The sequence below is a fragment of the Candoia aspera genome, chromosome 2, assembly GCF_035149785.1.
Source record: "Candoia aspera isolate rCanAsp1 chromosome 2, rCanAsp1.hap2, whole genome shotgun sequence".
Classification (NCBI taxonomy): domain Eukaryota; kingdom Metazoa; phylum Chordata; class Lepidosauria; order Squamata; family Boidae; genus Candoia; species Candoia aspera.
The window spans coordinates 106,671,033-106,697,342 of record NC_086154.1 but is presented as its reverse complement, the minus strand read 5'-3'; the positions used below and the strand labels follow the sequence as shown (position 1 = coordinate 106,697,342).

At 37.5% G+C, this 26,310-nt stretch overlaps 1 protein-coding gene across 5 annotated transcripts in view; it reads right to left on the bottom strand.

The window, feature by feature from the left end:
- Nucleotides 1-644: 644 nt before the first annotated feature.
- TNRC6C (trinucleotide repeat containing adaptor 6C) overlaps nt 645-26,310 on the bottom strand; it is a 161,317-nt gene continuing 135,651 nt past the window's right edge. For 4 of the 5 annotated variants that reach the window (XM_063292877.1, XM_063292874.1, XM_063292875.1 and 1 more), the window contains 11 exons: nt 25,485-25,604; nt 22,321-22,404; nt 21,816-22,047; nt 19,744-19,911; nt 18,570-18,761; nt 17,757-17,900; nt 12,363-12,461; nt 8,335-8,529; nt 4,347-4,417; nt 2,132-2,271; nt 645-1,689 (listed from right to left, as the gene is read on the bottom strand). In XM_063292877.1, the coding sequence (XP_063148947.1) occupies nt 1,329-1,689; nt 2,132-2,271; nt 4,347-4,417; nt 8,335-8,529; nt 12,363-12,461; nt 17,757-17,900; nt 18,570-18,761; nt 19,744-19,911; nt 21,816-22,047; nt 22,321-22,404; nt 25,485-25,604 (1,806 nt within the window). In that variant the 3' untranslated portion in view covers nt 645-1,328. The remainder of the gene's footprint in view (nt 1,690-2,131; nt 2,272-4,346; nt 4,418-8,334; nt 8,530-12,362; nt 12,462-17,756; nt 17,901-18,569; nt 18,762-19,743; nt 19,912-21,815; nt 22,048-22,320; nt 22,405-25,484; nt 25,605-26,310) is intronic. The other variant, XM_063292876.1, reaches the window with a different exon arrangement.

Here is a 26,310-nt window from a genome sequence, read left to right as displayed (position 1 = left end):
AGTTTTTTTCCTTTTTTTTTTTTTAACTTTATATTCCGAATGGGAAAAAAAATGGTGCAATACTCCGGTAATTATTTTCTTGCATTAGTCCACAATAAAAAGCTGCTAAAGGTAGATATACATATTATTCTCCAGAGATACACACTGTAAGTTTTTAAAATGCGGTAAGAGTCCTTGAGTAAACATTTACACGTGAATTGTCGCCAGCCCCTCCTATCAGTTTTTTTTTTAATTTTTATTTTTTAAAAAAAACAAGTAGGATTAGCTACAAGAAGGGCTGTGGACACTCAGTGCAAAGTTAGAAGCTAATAACAATTAAACATTTGACCAATAAGCAAATTAAAAGCATATACTGAAAAAGAAGAAAAGAAAAAAGGTCACACAATTTGTTAAGTTTTACACCCGGCACACATACACATCCATACATTCACACATCAGTTCAACTTTTCCCCAATGCATACACGTAAGAAAGAACAAAAAAAAAAAAAATCCTAGAGCCTGTTCTTTTGTTTTCTGATGCCAACCTGGAAGTGTAATAATAGAAAGTGTTCACATTTTGTTATTGGCCTGCTAGATTCAAGTATAATTGCGTGCTTGATATGTTAATCTTTCTTTCTTTCTTTCTTTCTTTCTCTTTTTTAAAAAAATCCTTTGAACTATTTGGGGGGAGAATTAAAAAAATGACACAAAAAGTAATGAAACAAGTGTAATGTGCATAGGCAAGACCCACGGGAGTAGTGGACCTGGATATTCCACCCCACCCCTCAATCCAAGTCATCCAGCCAAGGGGGCTAAGATTTGTTCCCCAACATTGCTGACAGGCTGGTCGGATGCCACCCCCACTGATTACTGGATCCGCCTCTGGTAATGTGCATAATTATCACAGGCTCATTTTAAATAGGCTTTCTCACCTCCCCTTTATCCCTCCCCCCCAAACTTCCCCAAGTTGATAAAATAACCCTTTCCAGCCCAAATTCTGAAAAGTGCCCTTCATGATAGAACTAGTCTAAGCAGCTTGTATACGTCTTTAAAAACACCATACAAACATAAAAATAAAATTAAAAAGCTGTTGGAAAAAAACCCACACAAAATCTATCATTAGCACATGACACTGACCAAAGGGAGCCCATACTGTTATGCGAACAGTTCACAAGGACTCCGGCAGAGTTTCATAGTCGAGATTAGACAGAGGTACTAAAAAAGGGGCTGCCAGTCTGATCTATTAAAGCTGGATCCTTCGTGATGCCCTGGACTGGAAAGGGTTACTGTTACTTTTTTTTTTCCTTTAGTGCTGATGATTGTTACTTCCATTTTGTTTTTCTGGTGTCCTAGATGGACTCCCCGCTGAGAAGGTCCCCTGGGAGCAGTGTATTCAAAGGCGTTGGGCTTCCGATAACCCTGCCGTCATCGGTGCTGGGGGGACCCCAAAGGCTGCTTGAATACTGAGGGACCCCACCCCAGAGCAGATCGCTGCTCCCTTTCCCACCAAGGCAGGGGGTATTCCAGTGGCCTGCATCATTGCGCACCATTCCATGAGAACTGCTTGTGGAGCCCAAACGTGTCTGAGTGGTTCCAGTGTTGGACTGCCAACTGGAAGTGGGGGGCAGTGGCTGGCCTTGTGCTAAAAAACGGTTCACTTCCTCTTCTCCAGCAAACTCAGCCAAGATGGTGGTGTTCCCCAAAACGCACCTGAAAACAGAGAAGAAAACTCAGTGGGAAACTGCTGAGGCACACTTTCCAGGACCCACACGTTTATTCTGACTCCAATATATGCATTCCCTTAAATGTCAAATATTATTCAAGAGCTAGATGGTTCATTATGAAATAGTGCAAATATTGCAGTGGCAAACCTGACTAGGCGGCTTTGAATTTAATATGGGAGGTAACCTTGCAGACATCTAAATTGATACCTGAGAATGAGAGAGAAGTCTTAAGTGGAAACAATCTTAGTTTAGTCTTTTTTTATAGGATTCTAAGGGTGACTGGTCACATCATGCCCTGTCCCTCTATACTTCATCCTTCTTTGTTTACTATTCAAACCTCCTTTTCTTCTCTAAGGCAATCCTTAAGTATATCACAAGCCAAGTAAACACCCCATCCTTTAAAAACAGTACCAAATAAAATGACATACATATGCAGAGACTTCTGAGCCTTTGCTGCTTCTTCCTTGGAACTGTATCGGACCACAGCATTCCCTTGAGTCAGGTTTAGGTGGAATGTAATAAGAGGACCATGTTGCAAGCATAGAGTACGCAGTGTAGAGCCATCAATCTAGTTGGGGAAAGCAAAAAAAATATGTGAGGGATTTCTCCCCTCTGCCCAGTGGCATTACTTTGACAAAGGGAGGGTAACTCTTTAGTAAAAGAGTCAAAACTGTATCTTGAAAAACATAAATAAAACACTGTAGATTCCTCTCAGGGATTTGGTGTATTGATGAAACAACCCCTCCATCTTCCTCTCTCCCTGCCTGAACAGGCACAATTGAGCTATTTCTGGAGCTTCCCTTCAGGGACAGGCTACTCTGTTCAAGCTGTGTCTCTTGTAGATTAGAACCCTACCTCTCCTCGTTGGTGAGAGCCTCCAGAGAAGTGATGAATGCATCTTTGAGGGATGGAGTGGTACCACCAGCCTTGAAATAGGCATTGGTGTGCTTCCTGTTCAAGAAGCCACCATTTGACCCAGATAGTTTGGAAATCTATCAACAATTCCCAAAATTCCTTTTATTGTGAAGGTTGTTGAGAAGGCGGTAGGGCTGCAGTTGCAGAGAAGAAACAGATTATCTGGACCTTTTTAGTTGAGTTTCAGGCTAGGGTATTGTCCTGAGAACACACTGATTGCTCTTGTCGATGATCTGTGGAGGACCAGGATTGTGTGACATTCCTCATCCTCTTTGATCTCTCAACTGTGTTCAATACCACTGATCATGGTATTGTTCTGGACCATTTCTGGTAGTTGGGAGTGGGAAGCAAGTGTTACAGTAGATCTCCTCCTTTCCCTGGAGCCAGTTCTAGTTGTTGGTGGTGGAAGGGAAGAGTTCAGGACAGAAGGTGCTACACTGTTGGGACCTGTAGGACTCAACTTTCTTTCCCCTACCCTTTTACAGGTGCATGAAGCCACTGTGAGAGATCATCTATTGACATGGGGTCAGGTAGCACCAGTACACTGATGATATTCATTTGTTTATTAAGGCAGTGGACTGAATAAGAGATTTGGTCAAAGTGCTGTTCCAGGTCCAAGAGTTAGGGTCTGGATGGGGAGGAACATAGTCTCCGTCCACAAGGCAGTCTGACTAGGAGTTCAGAGGCCATCTGAGTCTGGGAATATTCCATTTTTAGTTCTAGACAGAACTGAGCTCCCCATTTTTAACTGGTTCATAAGTTGAGGAACTTTCTATATTCATTGTTCTTGCTCAATAAGCAAGTGGCAGCTGTGGCCAACAGGGCCTTTGCGCAACTCCATCTTGTGTACCAGTTTTTACTGGAAAACAGACTGCATGGGGCTGCCCTTGAAGTGCAGATGGCCCCATGCAGTAGGTGTTTATTTGGGAGAGGGTTTTTGTAGCACGTCAGGATGTTGATTGTTAATATTATTTCTGAAAAACAATATTATAGTTTTGGTACCATAACTGAACTATACATTTGGCTTTGAGCAGTCTAAAATTTGAAACTGACTGATGGATCTCTCCTTTCAAGCTAAAAAACTCAAAAGGTTCACAAAATGTGAACCTTTTATTTATATTTATATTTATGATTGTGTTCCACATGACTTATGATCACATAACTTAAGACATTAATGAGGTTAGGATTGAATAACACAGTACAACTTTTTGCATGCACAGTACTGAGAAACTATGTTGCCTGACTGCCATTCTTGCAATTAAAAAGAAAAAAGACCTGGTTTTGCCAGCAGGCTTGGAATGGAAGGGGGAACAGCTGTACTTGGGGATGGCTAGCGCCCTAGAGTGACTTCTGATGGACCTGTTATACTCACGGTCTGATAAAGAACTCTTGTCCATCTTGATTCCATCACATTCTTACTTTTATTGTATTTATAACTGTTTTGGTTTTTAATTCTATTTTATTGTAAACCGCCCAGAGTCCCTCCTTGGGAGGGAGATGGGCAGTGATAAAATTTGATTGATAGATAGATAGATAGATAAAATGTCAAGTAAGCCAATCCTACAACTTGCTGCTTTAGAAATAAAATGCTGAAAATAGAAAGCTTCAATAGTTAAGCTATCAAAATTTCATAAAACACACCAAGAGCAGCAGGGTCTAAGGATTTACAAGTCCAGTGCTGAGTACTTTTTATGGTTCTTCCCCTAACGTATGGTAAGTTTTATTTACCTGGGGAGTGAGGTTGCGGAGAACTAGCCAGCTACTTGTTCTTCCTGAGCTGTCAGTACTCCAGGCTGAGCCTATAACAGAACAAAGAAAACATTAGGGTACAACTGAAGAAAGAGAGCAGAACATACAAGACACAAACCCGAGGAATACGTTTTCTAGAAGGACTTTTAACAAGAAATTTATTTTGATCAGAAGATTTAGCAAATGTCTGCTAGCCTTCCTTTCTGAGAGATGCAAAAGACTAGGATGACTCTGCACCACTTAAAAATGCAGAACAGATGCATGAGTAAAGGTTCTTGGATTTTATGTTTCAGTTAGTTATGCACAGCTGAAAAGGCTCATAGGGAAAAAAAACGAACATTATTCATTTATCTGGCTACTAAACTTTTCTTTTGTGCTTAATTAACCCACAGATTAAAACTTTAGAAGAAATTCCAGATCAAGTACAAATATTTAAATTGTAGTTAGTGGTTGGGAAACAAAAGGAAGAAAGAGGGAAGATCTTTCATCAGAAAGGCTTTATCTTTTCTTTTGTTATGCCTTTTAAAAAGAATTTGTATGTACTAGTCATTTTTTGCTCTACCTCATTTCTTTTCTTACTTTCTGTTGTATTTTAAATTTTTTACAGTAATATATATTTTAAAAAGAAAAATATAAAAGAAAAAAGAAAAAAACACAGATAAACTGAAAGTTGTACAATGATAGACACAGACAAATCAAAGATTTTAGAACTAAAAGGATGAGGGCAATTTCTTTTTCAGCCTTGGCTTGATTCTGGTAAGGATAAGATACACTGCTTCATTTTTCAACTGCTTCAATTACAAAAAAGGCATTTCTTAAGTAAGGTAGGTTACTATACTTAACCCACAGCTAGAAATCCTGCTATTAATCCAGCAAAGAAAGCTCATTAAAAACCAAATATTTTATTTATTTATTTATTCATTCATTCATTCATTCATTCATTCATTCATAGCATTCAAATATGTTATATTTGAAAATGGGGTGCTTAGGGCTAACAGTTCAGGGTTGTAAAATTGTAGTTGACTACTAGACAGCAGCAAAGAGATCCAGAAAATTCTAGAAGATTTTGCAAGCTAAATTTGGTAACTGTATGAGTATTAGATATCCATTTCTACACGGATACAATAATAAATATTGTAACTGAAATTGTCAGTTCCTCCTCTCCTCTCCCTATGTCTAATTCCTCACCGAGTTCTCCTTTGTCTTTCATGCATCTCTACTGCCTTGACACTGCTGTTTTATGTGCATTTTAATTGGGAATCTCTCTAACTTCCAACTCAGATGTTTTAGTACCAAACTGGTACAGGAAATATTGACACCTCCCACTCCCAGTTGCAAAGTGACCAGAAATGCACCTTGGTTTCTACCATTAAATACAGTAGAGCATTATGAACAGAATAGAATAGAATAGAATCAGTTTGATGGTACATAATCTGATCCTTAAACTGTGTCTAGATACCAGCTTCCACTGTGGAACATAACAAAAAGGAGAAGTGCCAACTATTGTATAAGCTTCATGAAGATGACATCACATCACTTCCTTTCCTTCCCTCTGTACTTTTGCTATTAAGTGTGAGAACTGTAAGATGCCCCAGGGGAAGAACCTGTCCTAACTCTGGAATGTTCTTGTGATGTTTACTACTGTTGCTGCTACCTTTTGTAAGCAATAGTAATCCATGGGCATCTGCCAGGGGAGGGGGGAAGAACCAGGGCAGTTTTACTCCAACACGAACAAGCTGCTAACATTACATTCTGAGGTTTGAAAGGACCTCTCTTAGCTGCCTATGTTAAAATTTAAGAAGTAACAATATTTGAAAAATTATGCTTTATGTTTATGCTTCACAAAGAGAACCAATGCATAACTTAGGTTTTCCCAATATGATGCTCTACAGATATGTTGGATCAAACTCACAGAATTTCCAGTCAGAAATTCTGGGGATTTTAAAATGGTGGATCTGAAGGGTAGCCATGGAAAAACTGATATAAATTTTACTCTCCTACACCAGAGGGATAGAGAGCTGAACGGTAAATCAATATTTGGCTGGAACAATTAACCTTTTGATTAATTTGTAGGGAGTTACCAAATATCCATTTGCATGGTTAGTGTTACAAACTACAACATTTTAGATTTTTCTTGTATATATTGATTGTAAACTTAATCTTATGAGCACCAATATTTGAACAGAAAAAAAAATGGAACTGTTTACACTAATATCCCATGCTTGGACACCTCTGAAGTTTGTAGAAATACACTAAACTGAGGACGGGGGAAACACCCGTTCCAACAGTCCATTGAGAGTGATATAGGCTGATGGATGTGAGGATAACAAGAAATTGAGTAAAAGCAGAACAGAATGTGGAAGAGGGAATGACAGCATGTTTTAACTGGCTGTAACCTACAACAAAAGTACTGCGTTTCAGTATAGATCAAATTTGTTTATATTTCTGATAGTGCAACTCAAGCCATATTAAAAAAAAAAAACCTTGTCACCCCATGGGTGGTATGTGTCTTCCTCAACCTTGGGTCTTCTACCAGAGGCCTGGGAGTCTGAGGGTTCTGCACAGTATCTCAGCTGTTCCTAGCATTGCACTCTTCTGGACAGAGAGCTCTGATGTTGCTCCTGGGATCTGTTGGAGCCACTCTCCCAGCTTAGGAGTCACAGCCCCGAGTGCCTCTACCACCACTGGGCCAATTTGGCCTTCACTTTCCACATCCTCTCTAGTTCCTCCTTCAGGCCCTGGTATTTCTCCAGCTTCTCATACTCCTTCTTCCTGATGTTGCTGTCACTTGGCACCGCTACATCTATCACCACCGCTGTCTTCTGGTCCTTGTCTACTACCACCACGATGTCTGGTTGATTGACCAGTACCTGCCTGTCTGTCTGGATCTGGAAGTCCCACAGGATCTTAGCCCTGTCATTCTCCACAACTTTCTATGGAATCTCCCATCTGGACTTTTGTGGGTCTAGCCCATACGCTGTGCAGATGTTCCTGTACACAATGCCAGCTACTGGGTTGTGCCGTTCAGTGTATGCTGTTCCTGCCTGCATCTTGCATCCTGCCACTGTGTGTTGGACTGTCTCTGAGGCCTCTCTGCACAGTTTGCACCTCAGGTCCTGTCTACTGTGGTAGACCCCTGCTTCTATGGATCTGGTGCTTAGCTCCTGTTTTTGTGCTGCTATGATCAGTGCCCCAGTGCTGTCTTTTAGTCCAGCCCTTTCCAGCTACTGGTGTGTGTGTGTGTATATGTATATTTGTGTGTGTGTGTGTGTAGTAGTGTGAGTGTAGTACAATCTATATAGAATTGTAGAACAAATGAAATAATTCAGAATCTAAACAGAAGGGAGATGCATCTGAACTGAGTGACTGACACTGACAATGTTGCACTGTCAGCCCTTAGAGGCAGACCAAACTTGGGAACCAAAGTTATGAATATTAAAATTACTTTTATTATAGGGTTACAGTAACAGAATCTTGCAAGTCTGAAAGCACCTCCCCCCACCCTGCCTTTATCTACATGAGAACTAGGGAGGGTCAAGTCTGAGATGCTTTCTCAAATTACATTTCTGCTTTGGACTCAAATTTCTTTTATCTGGCCATTGTCTTGGTTGCAGCTCTTCTTCCTGTTCCTCAAGGTATTCTCACAGCCCATTACATGCACTGACTTTTTTAGGTCAAGATTTTCTACATAAAAAAGCCTAAACCCAAAGCAAAGATATATTGTATTTATTTAGCCAATAAAGTTAAAGAGTTGGACTGCCCCAGGTTCTAATTCACGCTTAGCTATGGAGGTTCATTGGGTGTCTTTAGATTAGTTACCACTTTTAGCCCAAACAGGGTTGATGCTGTGGAGCAAAACTGGATCAGAAAGTCTTATATATGTTGCTTAAGCTCTTGAAGGAAAGGCAGATATCATTTATGCAGTTAAGTCAAAAGAAAAAAAAAGAAAGAAGGAAATCAGGAATACCAGAGGAGTAAGAACTGGTCCAACCCAATGGGCTGGCACCCCAGGTAGATGATGGCTTGGTGTTTGTTAAGCCTGGAGGTGGCCTTGTAGGAGCTGTAGTGTTCCTGGGTACCTTCCAGAGTTCATGCGACAAAGAGGCTTGTGTGTGAGATATTGGGCCAGAAGACCATGTTGATTTGATGTCTGACAATTTACCTGTAATAGAGAAATGCAATTTGTTTATTTGTCAGAATGTAGAATTTGGGACAATCTGGGATCCCCAGGTTTCTGCTCTCCCATATATAAACATGGTGAATTTCAAACGAACAGTGATCGATACATTGCTGATCTTTACTAGTTTTTTTTGCTAAAGCTTTTCAGTTTTCTGCTGTATAAGTCTTATTAATCCACCAAAGATTCCCTGAATGGTTTCCAATGAAGATGCTATAAGGTATGAAATTCATCTAGCATCATGACTTCAGAATAAATCCAATTATTTACCAGTTTCAAGCATATAATATCATTTTACTCTCCCAGCCACCAACAGAAAAGGAAAGAAGTTCCTCATTTTCATGAATTATACAGAAGCTATTTTGTGATCCACAAAGATCTTTGGGAAAGATTAGCAAGGGGCTGCAAATTTCAGTTAACAGCAGTGTATGTCTCAGAATCAACAACTGGCTCGATTCCCTTAGCCACTGAAGTGTAGAGGCCTAGAAAAACGAAAGTATATTCTACAAGGCTAATCCCTGAATTATAAGAACTATAATAAGACTAAAGGTATACTGGATGAGAGGTAGATTAGAGCCCCTTCAGCTCCAGATACGATCTGTAGGCAAACTCCCTTTCTCCTCCCACCACGTTTTGTCCCTTTTTTCCCCTTCTCCTGTTTCCAAAGAGGCGGCCCAGGTATAGACATGTGAACCCATTGCTAACAATTACTTCTAGAATAATGCTGGGCAAACTTTTGGTGACTTAATATCGGGGATTGCACTTAGTATTTTGAGTAGCTGTAGACATGTGGAAGCAAAGAGGATTGATCCAGGAGTTTTCCATTTTTTTCTTTGCATTTTTCTGTCTCTATCTTTAATTTTAAAACTACTTTAGTGCTAACATTGTGTTTTTTATTTCCCATCTCAACAAGGCAGAAAACAATGCTACCAGTTTTTGACAACTATGATCAAATGTGGCTTTAGGGATGCCAAAAAAAAAAAAATGTTCAGGGAGCTGCATGAGCTCTATGGTCTGTTTGCCTTCCACTACCTTAGAGGCTCTCTAACTACTTTTAAATGATCTGGAAAATGCATCAGGCCACAGCCTAATAATACTTTAAACTTCTTCTCCCTGTTAAAAGAATGGGAAAGTGAAGATGAAGGATTGCATGCAAAACTGGAGGAAGCTAGATGAGGACTCTTCAACTTGTTTTATTTATTATTTTCATTTATCCATAAACTACCACAGGAAATGAAGAAGAGTGTCCCTCAAAGCTTTCTCACTAGACAGTCCTTATGACACAAAATTTATTCCTGTAATCATGACTTTCTGACTAATTTTTATCATCACTATCACAAATGTGCTAACATTTATGCAATTTTAATTTCTACATCAAATGATAAATCTACAGTGAAACATCTGAAAGATGATTAAGGCAACAAAATAATATATTCAAACATCAATCATATGAATAAACCACACTTGGATGTCAGTAAATAAAAATATAGCAGAACAGATTATCATTGAAATATTCCCAAAGTCTATAAAGGAAGGTGGTTGATACAGCCTAAAACTGCAATCCTAAATACACTTTCTAATAGATATCTACTGAACTGTGCTATAAGCATTAAGTTTAAATAAAAAGAACACTCCCACTGTATGCCACCATCTAAGTATGGCGTCTCCCATTATTTGTCTCAGTTGTTATCCTTTATGTGAAGTATAAAGCTGTAGCTTGTATGAACTAGGTTGCTGCCGAGATGCAGAGTTATTTCTCCATTTCCGGAAATATCAATTCTTTGCATAAAAACAATAAATCTCAAAAAGTCAACCTTAGGATCTGAATCAAGTTCCATGCAGAAGAGAAAAAAAAGCCATACCAAAGGAAAGTGCATACCAGGTAAAATAAATGGCAACTCTTTATTTTGAAATCTTTTGAATTGAACGTTCAGTAGAACTTTCAAATTTTATCTTTTAACTGCCAATTTAATTAAATTAAGAAATCTACTCTAACTGGAATAAAAGATTAAAATGAGTTTTCAGATATTTATGGAAGTGGTTACAGATAATCTCAATCAGTGAGGATAACTGTAAAGGCTCATGTGGTGGAGAGGAGGAAACAGATCTATATGTTGCTGGCTATGGAGAAGGTGTTCCACCTTCTTCTTCTATGATAAGATAAAATCTAATCCTTTTAGGTAATTTAGTCTACAAACCAAAATAAAACAGTATCATGACAACAGATTGCAATTCTGAAGGATTGATGAGACGTTAATTACCTTACTTTTAGCCAGTCAACCAATTAAAAAGGCATACTACATAATTATACTACTGATGGCTTTGGATGGCTCCCAGAAATCATGTTTATTTTAATTCTACTTCTAATCCATTAATTATTCTTACTTTTTAATTCTGGGTTCCATCCTGGAAACTGGGGAAAGCCCATCACCTCAGTGGCAAATTATCTATGACTAGCAGAAGTAGACTGAAAGATAGCTCAGATGCACAAATACAACAAACTCCTCAAGAGTTGCTGCTGAGGAAGAAATAGCCAGCATATTCTTTCAGTGACAGTGTCTGTTTATTTATTTATTTATCAAATTTCTCTGCCACCCATCTTGTACATGACGACTCTGGGCGGCAGAGAAATTTGATGCATAAATAAATAATCTGGGTGTTGGGTCCAATATTATCTGATATGCAATATGCATTGAGGTAGAAGAGGCAGGTACATTTTTTCCACTGAGTAAATAAAACACACACCATTTATACATGTTTTTTCATTTGCTCTTTCCAACCCCACCCGTGGATACCTGTGAGTGCATGATGAGGACCACAGCTGGCATTTTTGCCTTGAATCAGGCAATACATTTGGCAGAAGATGAACAAGATTGTTTGTTAATAAATCAGACTATCTATTGTGTGGCAAGATATTTTATGTGTACTATGGAACATTCTAGTTTTACACAAAAAATATACATTACGATGCCACATGATAAATGTTGGTCTGTATTGTTCTTCCCACAATGTAGGTGAATCATATTTTTCTTACTGTTGGGTATATGATGCTTGTTTTAAGCTGTTTTTAGTCTTTATATGCCACCTAGAGTTCCTTGGTGATTGAGGTGGCTATAAATAAACAAAATGTGATAAAAAGCATGAAGAGCACTATGTTAGAGTTTAGAGATTGACAAAAACGCACACAATAAAGTGTGTTGCTGCTTTCAAGTACATTTCTCCCATGCCCTCCTCCTGAGTCTCTGAATTCCCACTTGCACTAATGGTCTAGGAATAAGACGGCTGCCAGCATCCTGAAAACTGTTAGGTGAGCACAGAAGCTATAGACATTCAGCCTTACACAAATTGATCATGACCACCTTGATTACTTCTACTCTCTTCAAGACATAGTTGAGAAAGGGAGGGAGAAAGGGCATGGAAGGGCAAAAAGCACTGTCCCTTTGGATTAAGTCATTCTCCCAAGATAAGCTGCTCAATGTCAGACAGACTGTGTTCTTTACTGCATAACTTCTGTTGCTAACTGCATGCATACTGGGCGCATGAAGAAAAAATTTGTGTCCTGAAATTAGTTCAACAGAAATTAGCACTATACTGAATATCTGTTTCTCATACTGAGTCAGTGCACATCCTGGTATTGCCAGTCTCATGTATCCCCATTACACATTCACTATTGCTAAATTCCTATGACAGTTATTTGAATAAGGGAGCCCAGTATGCAAAAGAAGCACACCTGTAGTACCATCATTACTGCAAGAACAGAGGCCTTGTCAAAACCTCCTCTCCCAGGGGCCTCTAAGGAGAAAGGCCATTGGTCATACCTGCAATGCTGCTGAAAGAGCTACTGTAGCCGGAGGCACTAAGTGGCCAGGCACTCGATGAAGGCAGCGTGGCATTCTGAGATGATGTTGGGGATGACCCTGCAGAACCAGCAAAGAAGCAACTAAGAAAGATGGGCAGAATGGTGTCTACGATAGCTTATGCAATTCTCACACCATCACATGCAAACAGAAACCATGCAAGGGAAGATGCTAGCCCAGCCCTGCCTTTGAAGTCTAGCCATGAAATGTTATAGAAAGCATGACTGGTGCAGTGAACTCACTCTAAAAGGACAACACAGTGACAAAGATGATGGTGTTCATGCAGAAATATATACCCCTTAACTGTTCTTAACTCTGTCATATTCAAGGTAATGACATTCACTGCCATTGTATCCACAAGTTATGAATTGCATATGAAAAATATGAAAATGCAGCTATGTTAATTATGATGAGTCTGCCTTGCATTCTATGCTAGGCATTTTCAAAAGAAAATGTGCATCTCTGCCCCATTTGCCTTTAAGAATCCCTGCAACAGCCATCATTGATCAATCTCGTCCCTTCAACAGTCCTGCAAGTTTGCTGAAATGTGTGTTCTAGCAAGCTTTGCTACATCAATGGAGATACTCAATATTATACCATACCACAGGATACATTTATCATTGCTGCATTATGCAAGGAGACACTGAAAACCAAATATCAGATTCTATGCAGTAGACTTGAAAACCATCCACCTTTAAGATGATCACACTGCTATAAACCATCTGGAATTCTAAATACGTTGTCATGCTTGTTTAAGAAAGTGACACAAATTATTTCAGAATGCATACATGTGTCTTGGCAGAAGATGTAAACATGATTCTTATACCCATGTCTTCTGCCTAACATGTGCACTTCAAGAAATAAACTTTAGTATAAAATCATTCCAAGTAATCCAATCTAGTAATGCACAATTTTCTTGTAACTTTAGAACAAAAACATCTATTCTAATGAATCAATGAAGGAAATGTAACTCCCGCATTTCAAGAAGTTTGCACATCACAAAATACATTCAAAGATCAGTGCTGAAATGACCGTGTCTGATTTAGAGGGTGTGAAGAAATCCTTTGTTTGAGATACACCGTCTGCTTATGACATATTACTATGAAATTTGTGATTATTGTAGATTACAAGTATATTCAATCTTGAACTCATCCTCAAACTTTGATCATGCATGCAGTGTTTGTTATATGCATTCTAATTAAGTTTTAATGGCTTTTTAACTTTAACACTTGATGTCTTGAGCATTCTGTTATATGGAAAGGTGGAGTATAAATTAATAAAAAAAAATACATTTTTCCAATGAAAACAGATGGCATGATTCAAATACTCTGTGAAAGCAGCATCTATAAGCATAGGATGCTATTACGGTTCAGTAGAAACTTGTTTTATTCCCACTCCCCACTAAAATATTGAAAACTGCACAGACCATGATGGAACATTAAAATGAAACATTTCTGTATTCTTCCAATATTCCCATCCATGCTACCAACTCTAAGCATAAGTAATTTGTACTACGTTGCATAGAGAAAGTGAGCTACAGACATAGCGCCATTCTCCTGATGTATCACGCTTCTTAGAAGGAGGAAGCTGTCTTTTGCATACCAGTGCCATAGAAGATGTAAATGGATAATATTCAAATTATATAAAATCAGAAAATAAAAAGTAAAAACCTAGATTTCATTTCAATTATAACGTAAATAAAATTTATACAATTTTATGTAAAGTTTTTTGTTAACAGAATATCCAGATTTTAGGTATATAATGATGCACAAACAGCCTGAATGAAAAAAAAATGTAAATGTATATTTTGAGTGTCCATTTGACTGAACATGCATTTTGACATAGTAAACACACAGAAACCTGCTTGCAAATCTTGTCCAGAGTATCCCTGACACTCTACTGTGCAAGCTTTCTGCACCAAGAAGTATGGCTTGAAGAGGCCTTCTACAGTACTCCTTTTCACTGGAAAATAAAAGTAACTGTGCAGCTGAGACCATATGAATATCCTCTTTAGGCCTTCCACATCAACAAAACAAGGCTAAAAAAGAAGAAATCAACCCCCCATACTCTAAAAATCTTGAGTATAGGTCCTCTGGTGGCTCCCGTGCTTTTAGGAATCTATAAGGGAAGTAATCAACCTGTTAATATGATCTCTATTTGTGATAGTGAATCTAGCTTTCCATATTTTCCCTGAGAGAAAATTTGGATCGATAAAAAATAACAGAAAGGATAACACAGTTGCTCTTGTTTGCTGAAAGTATTGGAAATAGGATGTCCTCAAACATTAAAAGTGTGTATTACATTTTATACATATTTTTGCACAGTAATAAAAGGACATTAAAGATGAAGCTACTTCAGCTTCCCTCAGTATGCAACTTGGCCTGTTATTAAGAAACCCTTGAACTTTACAACAAAATATGACTTCAGTGATGGTAGGACAGAAAGGCTTTTTCTAAGTGTCTTAAATCCTAGACAAGCTCATAGCAGTCTTTTTAAATTGCCTGGCATCAAATTATATATGCTTTGTAAATCATAGAGCCTAAAATAATGCCCCCTAATATTGATAGATCATTGGTCTATCTGGCATAGTTTTGTTGATACTGGCTGGGAATGGCTTTCCATGATTTAATCTTGTCTTCTGTATGAAAATGTGAGAAAGAAACCAGTGGTTGGCAAAGCTTTTGTAATATCAGTCAAATATCCCTATACAAGACTTTGGTTTTTATTTTGCTTCAGGAAAAAAAATAGCTTTTTCTTTGCAGAATTCATAAGAACAATAAGGTAAAATACTAAAGGATTCCAACAGTCAAGCAAAATGCTGATTTCCTTTTCTTTTTAAATTAAGAGTTTAATAAAAGGCCTTGGGTGAGATAGAAGGTGAGATACAAATCCAAATCAGAATGGAAGAAGTTTAATAGCTTCCTCCCATATCTTCTTCCTGATAAAAATATTTCCCTAGCCTTTATAAGGTTTCTCTGCTCCATTAGCGGAGACAAGCGGAGACAAACGTGAAGACAGCACAGAGGATTAATAGAGATAATCTAAAGCTACACAGTTAATATTTCTTCTATCATTCCATTCAGCAAACCATTAAACAATTTAAAAGGCGGCAGATGCTCTGACTGTGGATCTCAATAGAGACCTATTTGCAGATTTGGACCCCGGTAAGCTACAATTCAATAGACCCCAAACAGCCCATACAACTCGGCAACAGTTCCATCATAGATCTTTGAATTCAGGGTGAGGAAGAACAAAACGTATCTTATTACATATTGCATGTCTAATGTGTAGATCTGCTTCTATACTCACTTCCACATTGGACAGATGGATCAGGAGTGTGTAAACTTGTTCAGGCAAAAGGACAACCTGGTCTTTGAATGGTATGCTAGGGTCATCTTTCAAAAAGTGGTTGGGACTAAGGACAAATTAGGTGAGAATAACAGTTAATATATTCTCACAGGTTTATATTTATTTCCTTTTTCTAGCACATTAAAAATTATGCTTCAGGGCATCTCTGGAGGGACTCTGGGAGCTGTACACAAGGCTTGGGGAAATGTATGTACATTGATTACTTCTGATTTTCCCCTAAAAGGTTGGGAAAGTGCTAAAAATCATGCATTTTTCAAATTCCCTCAATCAGCCAACAGGCAGGCAGAAAAACATAATTTAAGCCCATTGTGCAGGCAGTGTTAGAAGCAAGGAAAAGAAAAGTATCACAGGACATAATGAAAGGAAAAGCATCAGATATTTACAAATACATGCACCTTAATTATTCATCAAGAATCTCAAATCCAACTCCTCTGTATCATGTCCACAAAATTCACACGTATTTCATATAACAAACATTTTAATTTCTAGCTTATTTTCCTTAAAGTGTTGAGCTGGCCAAAGACTTGAAGATTTAACTTCAACAAAAAATTCTTTCTGGCAGCATTCCATCTCACAAATACAATATGATTTTCAACGTATAAAATAAGGCTAGAGCTTCTACTCCCGTTGTGGCCCCTGCAGGTCACCAATGCACATAGATTTTAAGGGCAATCCTGCTCCTCAGTCACTCTTAAATATAGCAACACATTTTACAAGAAGGGAGATGAATAATTCATGTCACAACACAACCGCACACTCCTAGAAGTACTGCAGATTTAAATTAGGCAGCAAAGTTCTCTGCAAAATAAAGCAGCTACCCTTAGCTTTTGTTTCTCCTTGCCCTCCCGCCCACCCCCACTCCCTGGACATTATCACTGACACCCCTCCCAGCCTCTGGCAGTCTTCTTATGTTCAGAAGAAGGAAGGGAATGATATTTAGTTCCTCTTCCTGGGCAGAGGAAGATGATTCCTTCCTTTGCATGAAGGTAGGGAGGGAAGATAATTAATTTCCATCTTCTGAACAAAAGGAGAAATGGGTTCTCTTTCAAAGCCAGCACACATTGGATGCTATCTAACACTGTTCTACAGGATCTAGTTTGAACATACAATATGGCCTAATACTATCATCTTTGAAACTTTCATTTTAAAAGAACATTTTATATAGCCTTTATATTATAATTCTGGGATTGAAGAGTCTATTTTCTCTCAATGAAAATTATCTTGGTTATTGAAGTAACGAGGTAATTGCAGAATATTAGCTTGCATCTGAAAGTATGGTTCTATGGCTATACCATGCAGGAGCAGATAGTGAGATAAATCCTCACTAGGCCCAAGGACAACAGAGCAACTTCTAGAGAAAAGAAGTATAAATGAGTTATATATATATATTTTTACAGGCTGAAATCTCCAGAGAGGAATAAAGAAGCCTGTCAATCAGACCCCTTAAATTTAAAAGAAACAAGGTGTCAGGTATTTCAATATGAGCAAGTCCTAGAAAGTACAGAAATATTCTATCTCAACTTTTAAATGTACAAGATTGAAGATCAAACTAGACATGGCACGAGGCTATAACATCTTTCTCCAATTTCTTCTTTTCAAATAATAATTAAAAAGTACTTCAGCACTAGGAGGCTGTGAAATTAAGCAGAGAAGATGGAGCTTAAGACCTATACCTAAGTGTATCTTCTTTTCTAAAGAAAGAAGCAGTCAGGGAGAATTTTGAGTGTAAAACCTACCCCTTCCAAAAAAACAAAAACAAAACAAAACAACAACAAAAACCAGTTACCGAAGGAAGGCCTTTAATCCCACTATTTCACCGATTAATATTTAGGCATCAAAGCTATTTTGGGGTTTAACCAACTGAAGATGCACACCACTGTATAACTTGGCAATTCTGAGCCTGAACATAGTCTAGCATGTACTGTAAAAACACAGATGTTAGAAGAGAAGCAATAAATGCAATCAGACAAATGACTGTGACGGTACCTCCACTCTTGAGTAAATAGCGATTGACATCCTGTATGGTGGTATTAATTGTAGGACCTGTAGGAACACTTCCAGGGGTAACATCAGGATCATTTTCAGGGTCAATGTTTTGTAATCCTTTCCATGGTACTCCAGGATGAAATTCTGCTTGGCAAAACAAAATGAAATCAACATTTCACTTCTCAAGAGTCACAAAAAATAGAGACCTATGGAAATTCTCATATGTGGAAGTTTTGGTGGGTGGATTTTGCTATATATTTCAGAGCTAGTTCATTGCTGTTCATTGTTATATCACTGGGATTTCTGCCATTCTATATGCTTTGTCCAACAAAATTATCAGATAATAGTTAAAGTGCTTAGATAAAACTACAAACGGACATTTCTCAGTGGATCCTGAATGAGAAAACAATGAGGAAGTCGAACATAGAAAGTAAACCAGTGTATTTTGAATGTTAGGTGAGGTAATGCATATCTTTGCCCTTAAAAACACAGTACATACTACACTGGGTTCTCAACAACAGTGCATTTCAGGACAAAGGACCCGATGATATAAATGAGTTAGGAAAAGTTATACTTAAATTCCCTTCACAGACTCTTTGATCCAAAAGTTGACTGTTTCCAAGAAAACTGGGAAAACGACATGTGGTGTATATATAGCAGGCATGATGCTGGAGAATTCTGGGGGTGGCTGAAATAGGCTGAGCTGGACTAATACGTTATAACTATTGGAGTACTGAAGAGACTGCCCTAGCTCAGGACAATTTCCTTAAGTTACTTCCAAGCCACAATTGTACAATACTTATTGGAGATTACCTGGTGGCCAGTTGATGCTGGAGCCATTGGAGATTTTATCACTATCAGATTTGGCACGTGACCAGCTATGAGGAACAGCTACAGGAGGACTGGCGGGTGATTCACTATTCTGAATCAGATCATACCGGCCATAAGAATCATCAATGGAGGACTTTCCTGGAGGGCCAATACTCAGGCCTCCAGGGATAGCACCTGGAAATGGAAGATGTACAGGCAAGAGACCATAAGCGTATTAACAAAATTAAATTATTTCCTATTGCATCTCACTATCAAAAATAAATGAAGCTACATTTCAGTCACAAAAGTCAGCATGATTCTGAGCACTTAATGGGAAGACAGAAGATTAAACTAGGAAGGGCCAGAAGTTACTACAAAAGGTTCATGCAATTAAAACCAGAAATCTTTCTAGACTTTTCTAGGATACAAATCTGTTAAGGACAATGGGATTTATTTCAAAGTAAGTAAAGGTAAAAAAAATTGCTATTGATAGAAGTGCTATTTAAAATAAAGAAGATCTGAATGAAGATTATAACACACACACACACTATTTTAAGTGAATATCAGTTAAGGGATTTTGCTAATGACTCAACCTATAAATAACACTGGTATTTTTTAAAAAGAGTACAGTAGTAACCAAGTTTCAGAAATGTGACTTTGGAACAAAACAAGAGACCAAATACATATTTCAGTACTTAGGTTGAAATATATGATTCTGAATGTCGTACATTATTTTAAGTATAGTTCTAGACACAGTTGCTGTAATCTGCATTCAATTTACATTAATGTTGGAAGCATGTTTGATAGTTATCTTGTGCTCTCCAGGATATATTTGGGAACTGTTCATTTAAGTGAAAAAAATAAACCTTCTATGAGTATTTCAAAATATTCCTCAGAAATTCTGAGGAAATTAAATTTAATTTTCTAACCATGCTAATCTAGGCATGATTACAAAATCTTACTGAGTTCAATAGGCTTATTCTCAGGAAAAAATATTAGTATCTTAAAAAACTAACAAAATACAGTTATTTATAGGAATACTGTATACATTTTATTTTAATATTCTGTTTTGCTCCATTCCACTTTTTATTCTGCAAAAGTATTCTGCCAAAGAGTATATACAAAAAGAGGTCAGTGACAAATGAGCTCCATGTTATTTATAAAGGATATGCATTACCATGCTTGCTAGGGTTCTGGTCAAGTGGAGAAGCAGCACTGGAAAGATTATCCATTGAATTGGGGTGTGTCCACTGAGGAAGGCGAGATTGGGACTGAGAAGTATCCTTCACTGACAAACCACCAGGAATGTCCATACTGTTTACATTCATGTTTGGGTTCAATCCAGCTAAAAGGAAGTGGATAAACCATCAGGCTTTCTTAATTTTTGGTATTTAATGGCACTTTACATTTCAGGTCGTAAGCTAACATTGTATGTCTACTGATAAGGTGGAGAGGAGAGGAGAGGAAAAAGAGCACTAGGAATAGGAGAGAAAATCAAGTATCTTCTTAGTTAATGAAGGGAACTAAAAATTCTAAAAATTCAGCATATGGAGGTAAAAGGATTCTTTTCTTTTGCTGGGATGGAGTCTACTTTCTATCATTCTGAGATTCTAAATTTTAATTCTACAAGAAAACTCTCTCCAGGTGTTACAGGAACAAGAGAGTAATACTTCTGAAGAGATAGAGCTGTAAGAGTTAGAGGATTTATGGGCTTTGCACATCTACTCCTTCATCAACTTTGCAGATGTTGAAAAAAACAAGTGACAAAATGAAGAACTCCAAAGGTTAATGGCCAGGGTGATTTCCACTTTTTAGAATTATTCCACTACGTAGGATCAAATCACTTGCACAGCAGCATTAGCAAATTCCATGTCAGCCAGAGACTCCAGAGAAATATTAAGTATAGTATCATAGTACGTCAAATGCCACTAAGAGGTCCACTAAATTCACTTCTTCCAAGCTGTTTTAATTCCATAATCAAATCTGAAGCCAGATAGAAAAAGATCCAAATATGGTACAACTAGCAGAGGTCTTTTGAAAATAGATGTACTGAAATATTTGCATGGTGATTTTTACCTGAAAATATGATAATGTTCTCTGTCTTTAAATCATGTAAATCCAGTTGTCATGCAAAACTGGAAATTACCCAATTTAACTTAGATGAAATTGGTGGTTATGAATAATAAGCAAAATGGTTGCAACAATTGCAGACAAGTGATGCATATTTATTTTCTGACAGTAAGGAAGAGAGTATTTACCTGGCAAGCTTTGAATAGTATAGACAAAACTTGGGTGAAAGAATAGTTTTAAATAAGGAATGGTGCTTTTTTTTAAGATGCTAAGTACCACCAAACAATTTTTCATGATGACTTGAGTTGCCACAAAAGAAAATAAATTAAAAATCAATTTTAAAATGGCTGAAATGTCACAAGATCGTGGAATATTGCAAGATTTCAATATTCTTACCCTGAAATCTCATAGGATATTGAGCTAGAAATCTCATGAAATTTGATGATTATGCAAGGTTTGGGCCCTTTTAAAAAAATAAATTGTTTAAGGAGATGGTAACACTTAGCTGACCTTAGCTGTTAACTCACCCTAGTCAGTACTTAGATTGGAAATCAGTAGAGAATTCTGGATCTACTGTATATGCTAGACTGGGAAGTTTAAAAAAAAAAAAAAATCTTCCCCCAAGAAGACAATGTCACTTTCATAATGCTGCCAAGAAAATAGCATGGATGCAATCCCCAGGAGTTGAACTCAACTGCAGCATGTCTTTATTTTTTATTTTTATCATCATAAAAGTGGTTCCCTGTGACAGGAACATCAAGAAGAAGAAACTAAAGGAAGACAGAATCAAAGAATGAAAAAATTCACTTATCCATGAGCAGGCAATCTGATAACTTTTCGATATTCTGGACTGCAATTCTCATAATCTTTTGCCACTGTCTATATGGGCTGGGACTGATGGAGGTCAAAATCCAGAAAAAAATAGAGGGCACCAGGATATCCATTCATAATATTTTCCAAATAGAAAGTTTTGTGCTTGCTGACACCTAGTGTTGTAAATAGGAATTGTCTACATTTTACTCTTCTATTGGCAGGGAAGGAAAAACATAGATGCTACATCTGGTAGTGTAGGATAAGGCGAAAGGGCTTGGGGACCTTTACTAGCAACAATTACAGGGAGAGGAAATTATTAAATGTTTAAATTATCAGCAGTAAGTCCTTTACAAAAACCGTACCTACCAAGGGGATAAGGAGCAAAGGTGTTCGGTGAAGACTGTTGCTCTTTGGTCTGCAGGTCAGATAGGCCAGGAGCCTGGGGATGGGGTGAAAAGTTATCCATGGCTGATTTGCCTGCAGAGGGGTGCAAAGATAGGTGTGGAGGGGGTGGCTGCTGCTTCATAAGCAGGGCCTGGGCCAGCTGGCGCTGGTGCTGCTGAATTTGCTGCTGCATGTTATTGATTGTACGTGCAACCTACAAAATAACAACAATAATAATTTTAAAAATAGCATACAGCCCAAAGGATTATGACTTTTGGACTATGAGCCAAAGAGCTGTCAAGAACTCATTGGTGAAACTTCAGATGTATCATGCATAGACTAGAGAAATGGAAATCTGCCACAATAATTTCTGATTTATTCCTGGATAAAACTATGCAGCACAGAATGTTTACTTTATAAATAATCATTGTTATATAACATACAAGATTCTTTAGTGATAGTACATCTGGAATTGAGTTAAACCTACTTGCTGCTCCTGTTGTCTGATGGGTCCGGAAACATTACGCTGAGCCTGTAACACCTGCTGCTGGATTTGTAAACGTTGGTATGCCTGAAAGATAGAAAGACAGGAATCATATGGTCACTAAACGAAGAGACCCAATGCTTACTATGCATTAATCAGGGTTTGAATAGATTTACTACTTTTGCATTCTGCCATTCCACTGAATGGTGCTCCAAAATTCTTGAAATTGCTAACTGCATTGAGTAGACTCAGAGAAAACATGGCTGCAATCAGTATTTGGCCAGTTAAAACTGAGAATAAGGTATTAAACAGACAATGAGAAAAAGGGTAAGAAAAAAAGTATCATCACCTGAACATGATACTTCAAAAAGTACAAATGAGAAGTGATAGGCCTCTCCATCCAGTTCATAGCTCCCCTCTTGCTTATCTTGATTGCAGAACTATGTTTGGAAAAATCCCCTAGTGATGCCAATATCGGATTTCTAAATGTAAAATTCTCATGGATTTACAGAAGATCACATTTTGATGGGGGAGGGAAGAGTAGCAAAATTATAAAAAAAATATATTTAAAAAAGAAACCCTTCTAGAGATGCTACTGGAGAGGCTTTTAAGACCACCTGCTGTACTGGGGTGGAAGACAATTTGTAGGGGGCAGGCAGCTGAGGAAGGAAGCATGACTTTAGTCCTGTCCATCACTTGAATACAATGCTTGGAAGATTTCCCATGGATCTAAGTTTCCATTCTGTTCTGAAAAGAGCAGTCAAGCTAAAAGGCTTTTGTAACTACTAAGAACAAGAACTTTATCATGGATCACCTGCACTGACAGAATTAAGACACACGTTTTCTCCATTAATTAAAAAAGGATTCATAATATAAACATCCATTGTATGTATAATATCCATGCCAAAGTGATTGCAAGTCTTTAATCTACCTATAAACTAAATGAATGCTTGAACCATTCAAACAATAGTTCTGATGGGAAAAATATGCCTGTCTTGAAGCATTTCCTTTTTTAATTGCTCAAGAAGATCAGAGTAGCAGTGGAATAATTTTATTGGGTATGATGACCCTCTGTTGTCTATAGTGACCTAATTTTGCTTAAACAGACCTAAAGATGATAATATTATTTTAAAACATTTGTTAACCATCTTTAGATTTCAGGAAAAACGTACCATTGTCTTTGTTGTGACATATACTGAAGACAACTTTTAATTTAATTTGATAAATACCCTTGATTCTGGGCACCATTTACCTTTTCCTTTCTCTGTGTTTTTGTCTACTATGGCTTTATTTAGAATTTAGAATACAGATGATTGACTTCAGGTTTGCATGGTTCCCAGGATCATTCCTCATGATTTTTGCCTAATGCAACTTTTATTCTGGTGCTTCATTGCATTTCAGGATAATCTTTCCTTGATCCACTTTGATGACTTATTCACAGAAATCCTTTTGCCTTAAGAAAGTTTTATCATTTAAGAAACTACCTGAGTCCAAAGTCTGGTTCTATAAGTGATCTTGTTTTGAGCCGCAACCTCCCTTAGGACAATTTTTGATGCCTTGTGGGAATTACATCCTCTACGTGGATTTCCGGCTGTGATGGGGGAGTGGATTATAGACGATATGAGAAATTGGCAGTTAAGATCTCAAGACAATTATAGCTAAAGATCCATTTTAAAATCTACTTTTAAACTAAATGGTTGTGGCGCTGGCTTACTCTCTGTCCAGTCTCCATCACCGCCAAAGCCATTTGCTTGACTTTCTCTAGGAATACATATCTGGGGTATTGCTGCATTTCAAAACCTGCATCCAAAATCTAGAAGTGGCAGATGTACAACATAGCTTTTTACTGCTCTATGACAAGACTGAAAACAAAACCTTTCTGTTTTCTCTTTCCCTGGAACAGTTAAAGCATAAGGGTCCCTCTTTGCAAAAGGTCAGGTAATCGCAGACTTTTCGGCTAGTCTTCCTCCCCTTTTTTCAAAATTTATCAGTTGGGTCCTCACATTCAACCATTATTTTTACCCAAGGCTTCCCCACCCCCGGCTCCCTTCATTATCTGGCAATTATTCCCTCCCTTTCCATCTTTTAAATCAGGATTATTAGAATTTCAATGCCAGTCTACCAATCAGGCAACAGGAATTCTTTATTTTTATTTATTTGATTTATATCCCAACTTTGTAATTTAGAAAGTATGAGCTTGACTGAGAACTGAGTTCTATGAACCCACGAAAAAGTATACTAATCTGCATTGTGTATACCACACCTTAAAAAAAAATCCTTGTTCCAATGTGTGTTTGTATCTAAATGGAGGATGCCCAGCAGAATATATGGCGATTAACAACAAGACCCACTGCAAACATAACATTTAGCACTAAACCTGTTTATTTCTTGCTGGGCATCCCTGAAATTAATTGCTGTAATTTCGGTTATGATGTGAAACTAACAATGAAAATGCAGTTAGTTTGTGAACTAAATCCTGTCCCTGAGTTGTTCATGTAAGATACTGGGAAGATTTATTGGTTTCCTGCCTTAGTTATATTTCCTAACTAACTTCAAACCATAGAGTCACATTCTGATTTGTGGCTAAGTATTAACCATACTTTAAATATTTAGATCACAAAGCTCTAAGTGCTCACAAAAGAGATGAACACAATATATTTTATATTCAGAATTGCATGTTTCCCTAAATTAATTCAAGAGCATGGCTTAGATTCAGCTCTTGCAAAAGAGTACATTAAATTCTACACTAATATCTTAACATTTGGACCAATGTGACTTAGGATAACATAGCTTCTGTGCTCTGAATCACATTAAAAAAAATAAAAGACAGGTTGATCATATAAATGATTTAAATAATGCTCAATTATAGTTACTTTGAGAAGAAATCATATATAACTCTTACTAATGATTAACACATAGTAGATAAAATTATAGGAATCAAGTTTTGGTAAAGAGAAAGGCAACAGAAATATGGTGAACATTCTGAGAAACACTAGTGGTACGAGAGGATGGTTTTGTGATGCTTTTATGCATATGACTCCGAAGTTAAAGAGCAGAAAAATCTGGTAATAATCAGCAAAAATATGAGTCTGAAAGTGTCCAAAACAAGAAAGGAAGGCAACTGTCTTTATTAACTGCATATAGTTTCCTTGGGCTTTTCAACTTACCAGCTGCAGCTGATAGAGCTGGTTCAACATCGTCATATGCTGAGGATTAATTGGCGAGGTTAATAGTGCAGGATTGAGACCAATGTTTTTTGCTGCAAACTGCAAAAGCTGTGCTTGAACCTGGAGGCAAAACAAAACAGTTTATTACTATAATTTGCACAACTGCTGTACTCCCTTACCAGAATTTAAGCAAAATGCTCTAAGAAAATGGCTTGTGGCCTGATTTTCTGTGATTCCTTTCTGTTTATTTTTGATAAATAAATAAATAACCAAGGAACTGATGGTGACTGCTATGTATCCTTCATGAGAATTGTACTGTTAGCTTTTCAGAGTCACGCAGCTGAGATAAGCAATCTTAGATATGTATAAAGAAATAAATGGTCATATTATGTAACATGGATACACACAATATAAGCATTCAAGTCACAATTATTTTTCACATAGTATGCAGGGACAGATAAAACTCTATTTTTCTGTGCATTTGGCTATTCATAATGCCTTCCACAGAAATATGTGGCTGATGTGTGGAAATAAATAAATGTTAGTACACTTGCTGTGTATCATAAATTTAGGCTTTTCTTTCTTATGATTTCTACTTAATATGCATTGGGCATGGTATAGAAATAGCCATTGCTAGGAATATAACAAATCTTTGCAAAACTGAAGAACAAGGAAAAGCAAGCTGCATCCTGATTGCTTCAGGGATTATCAGTTGATTTAAGTGCTAGTAGTTAATGCCACCTGGATTTCTATACCCCTGGCTATCAACAGAGAAATTCTGCCAGTTCTCATTCAATTTAAAAAAGAGCTTTCAAAATTTCTTTTG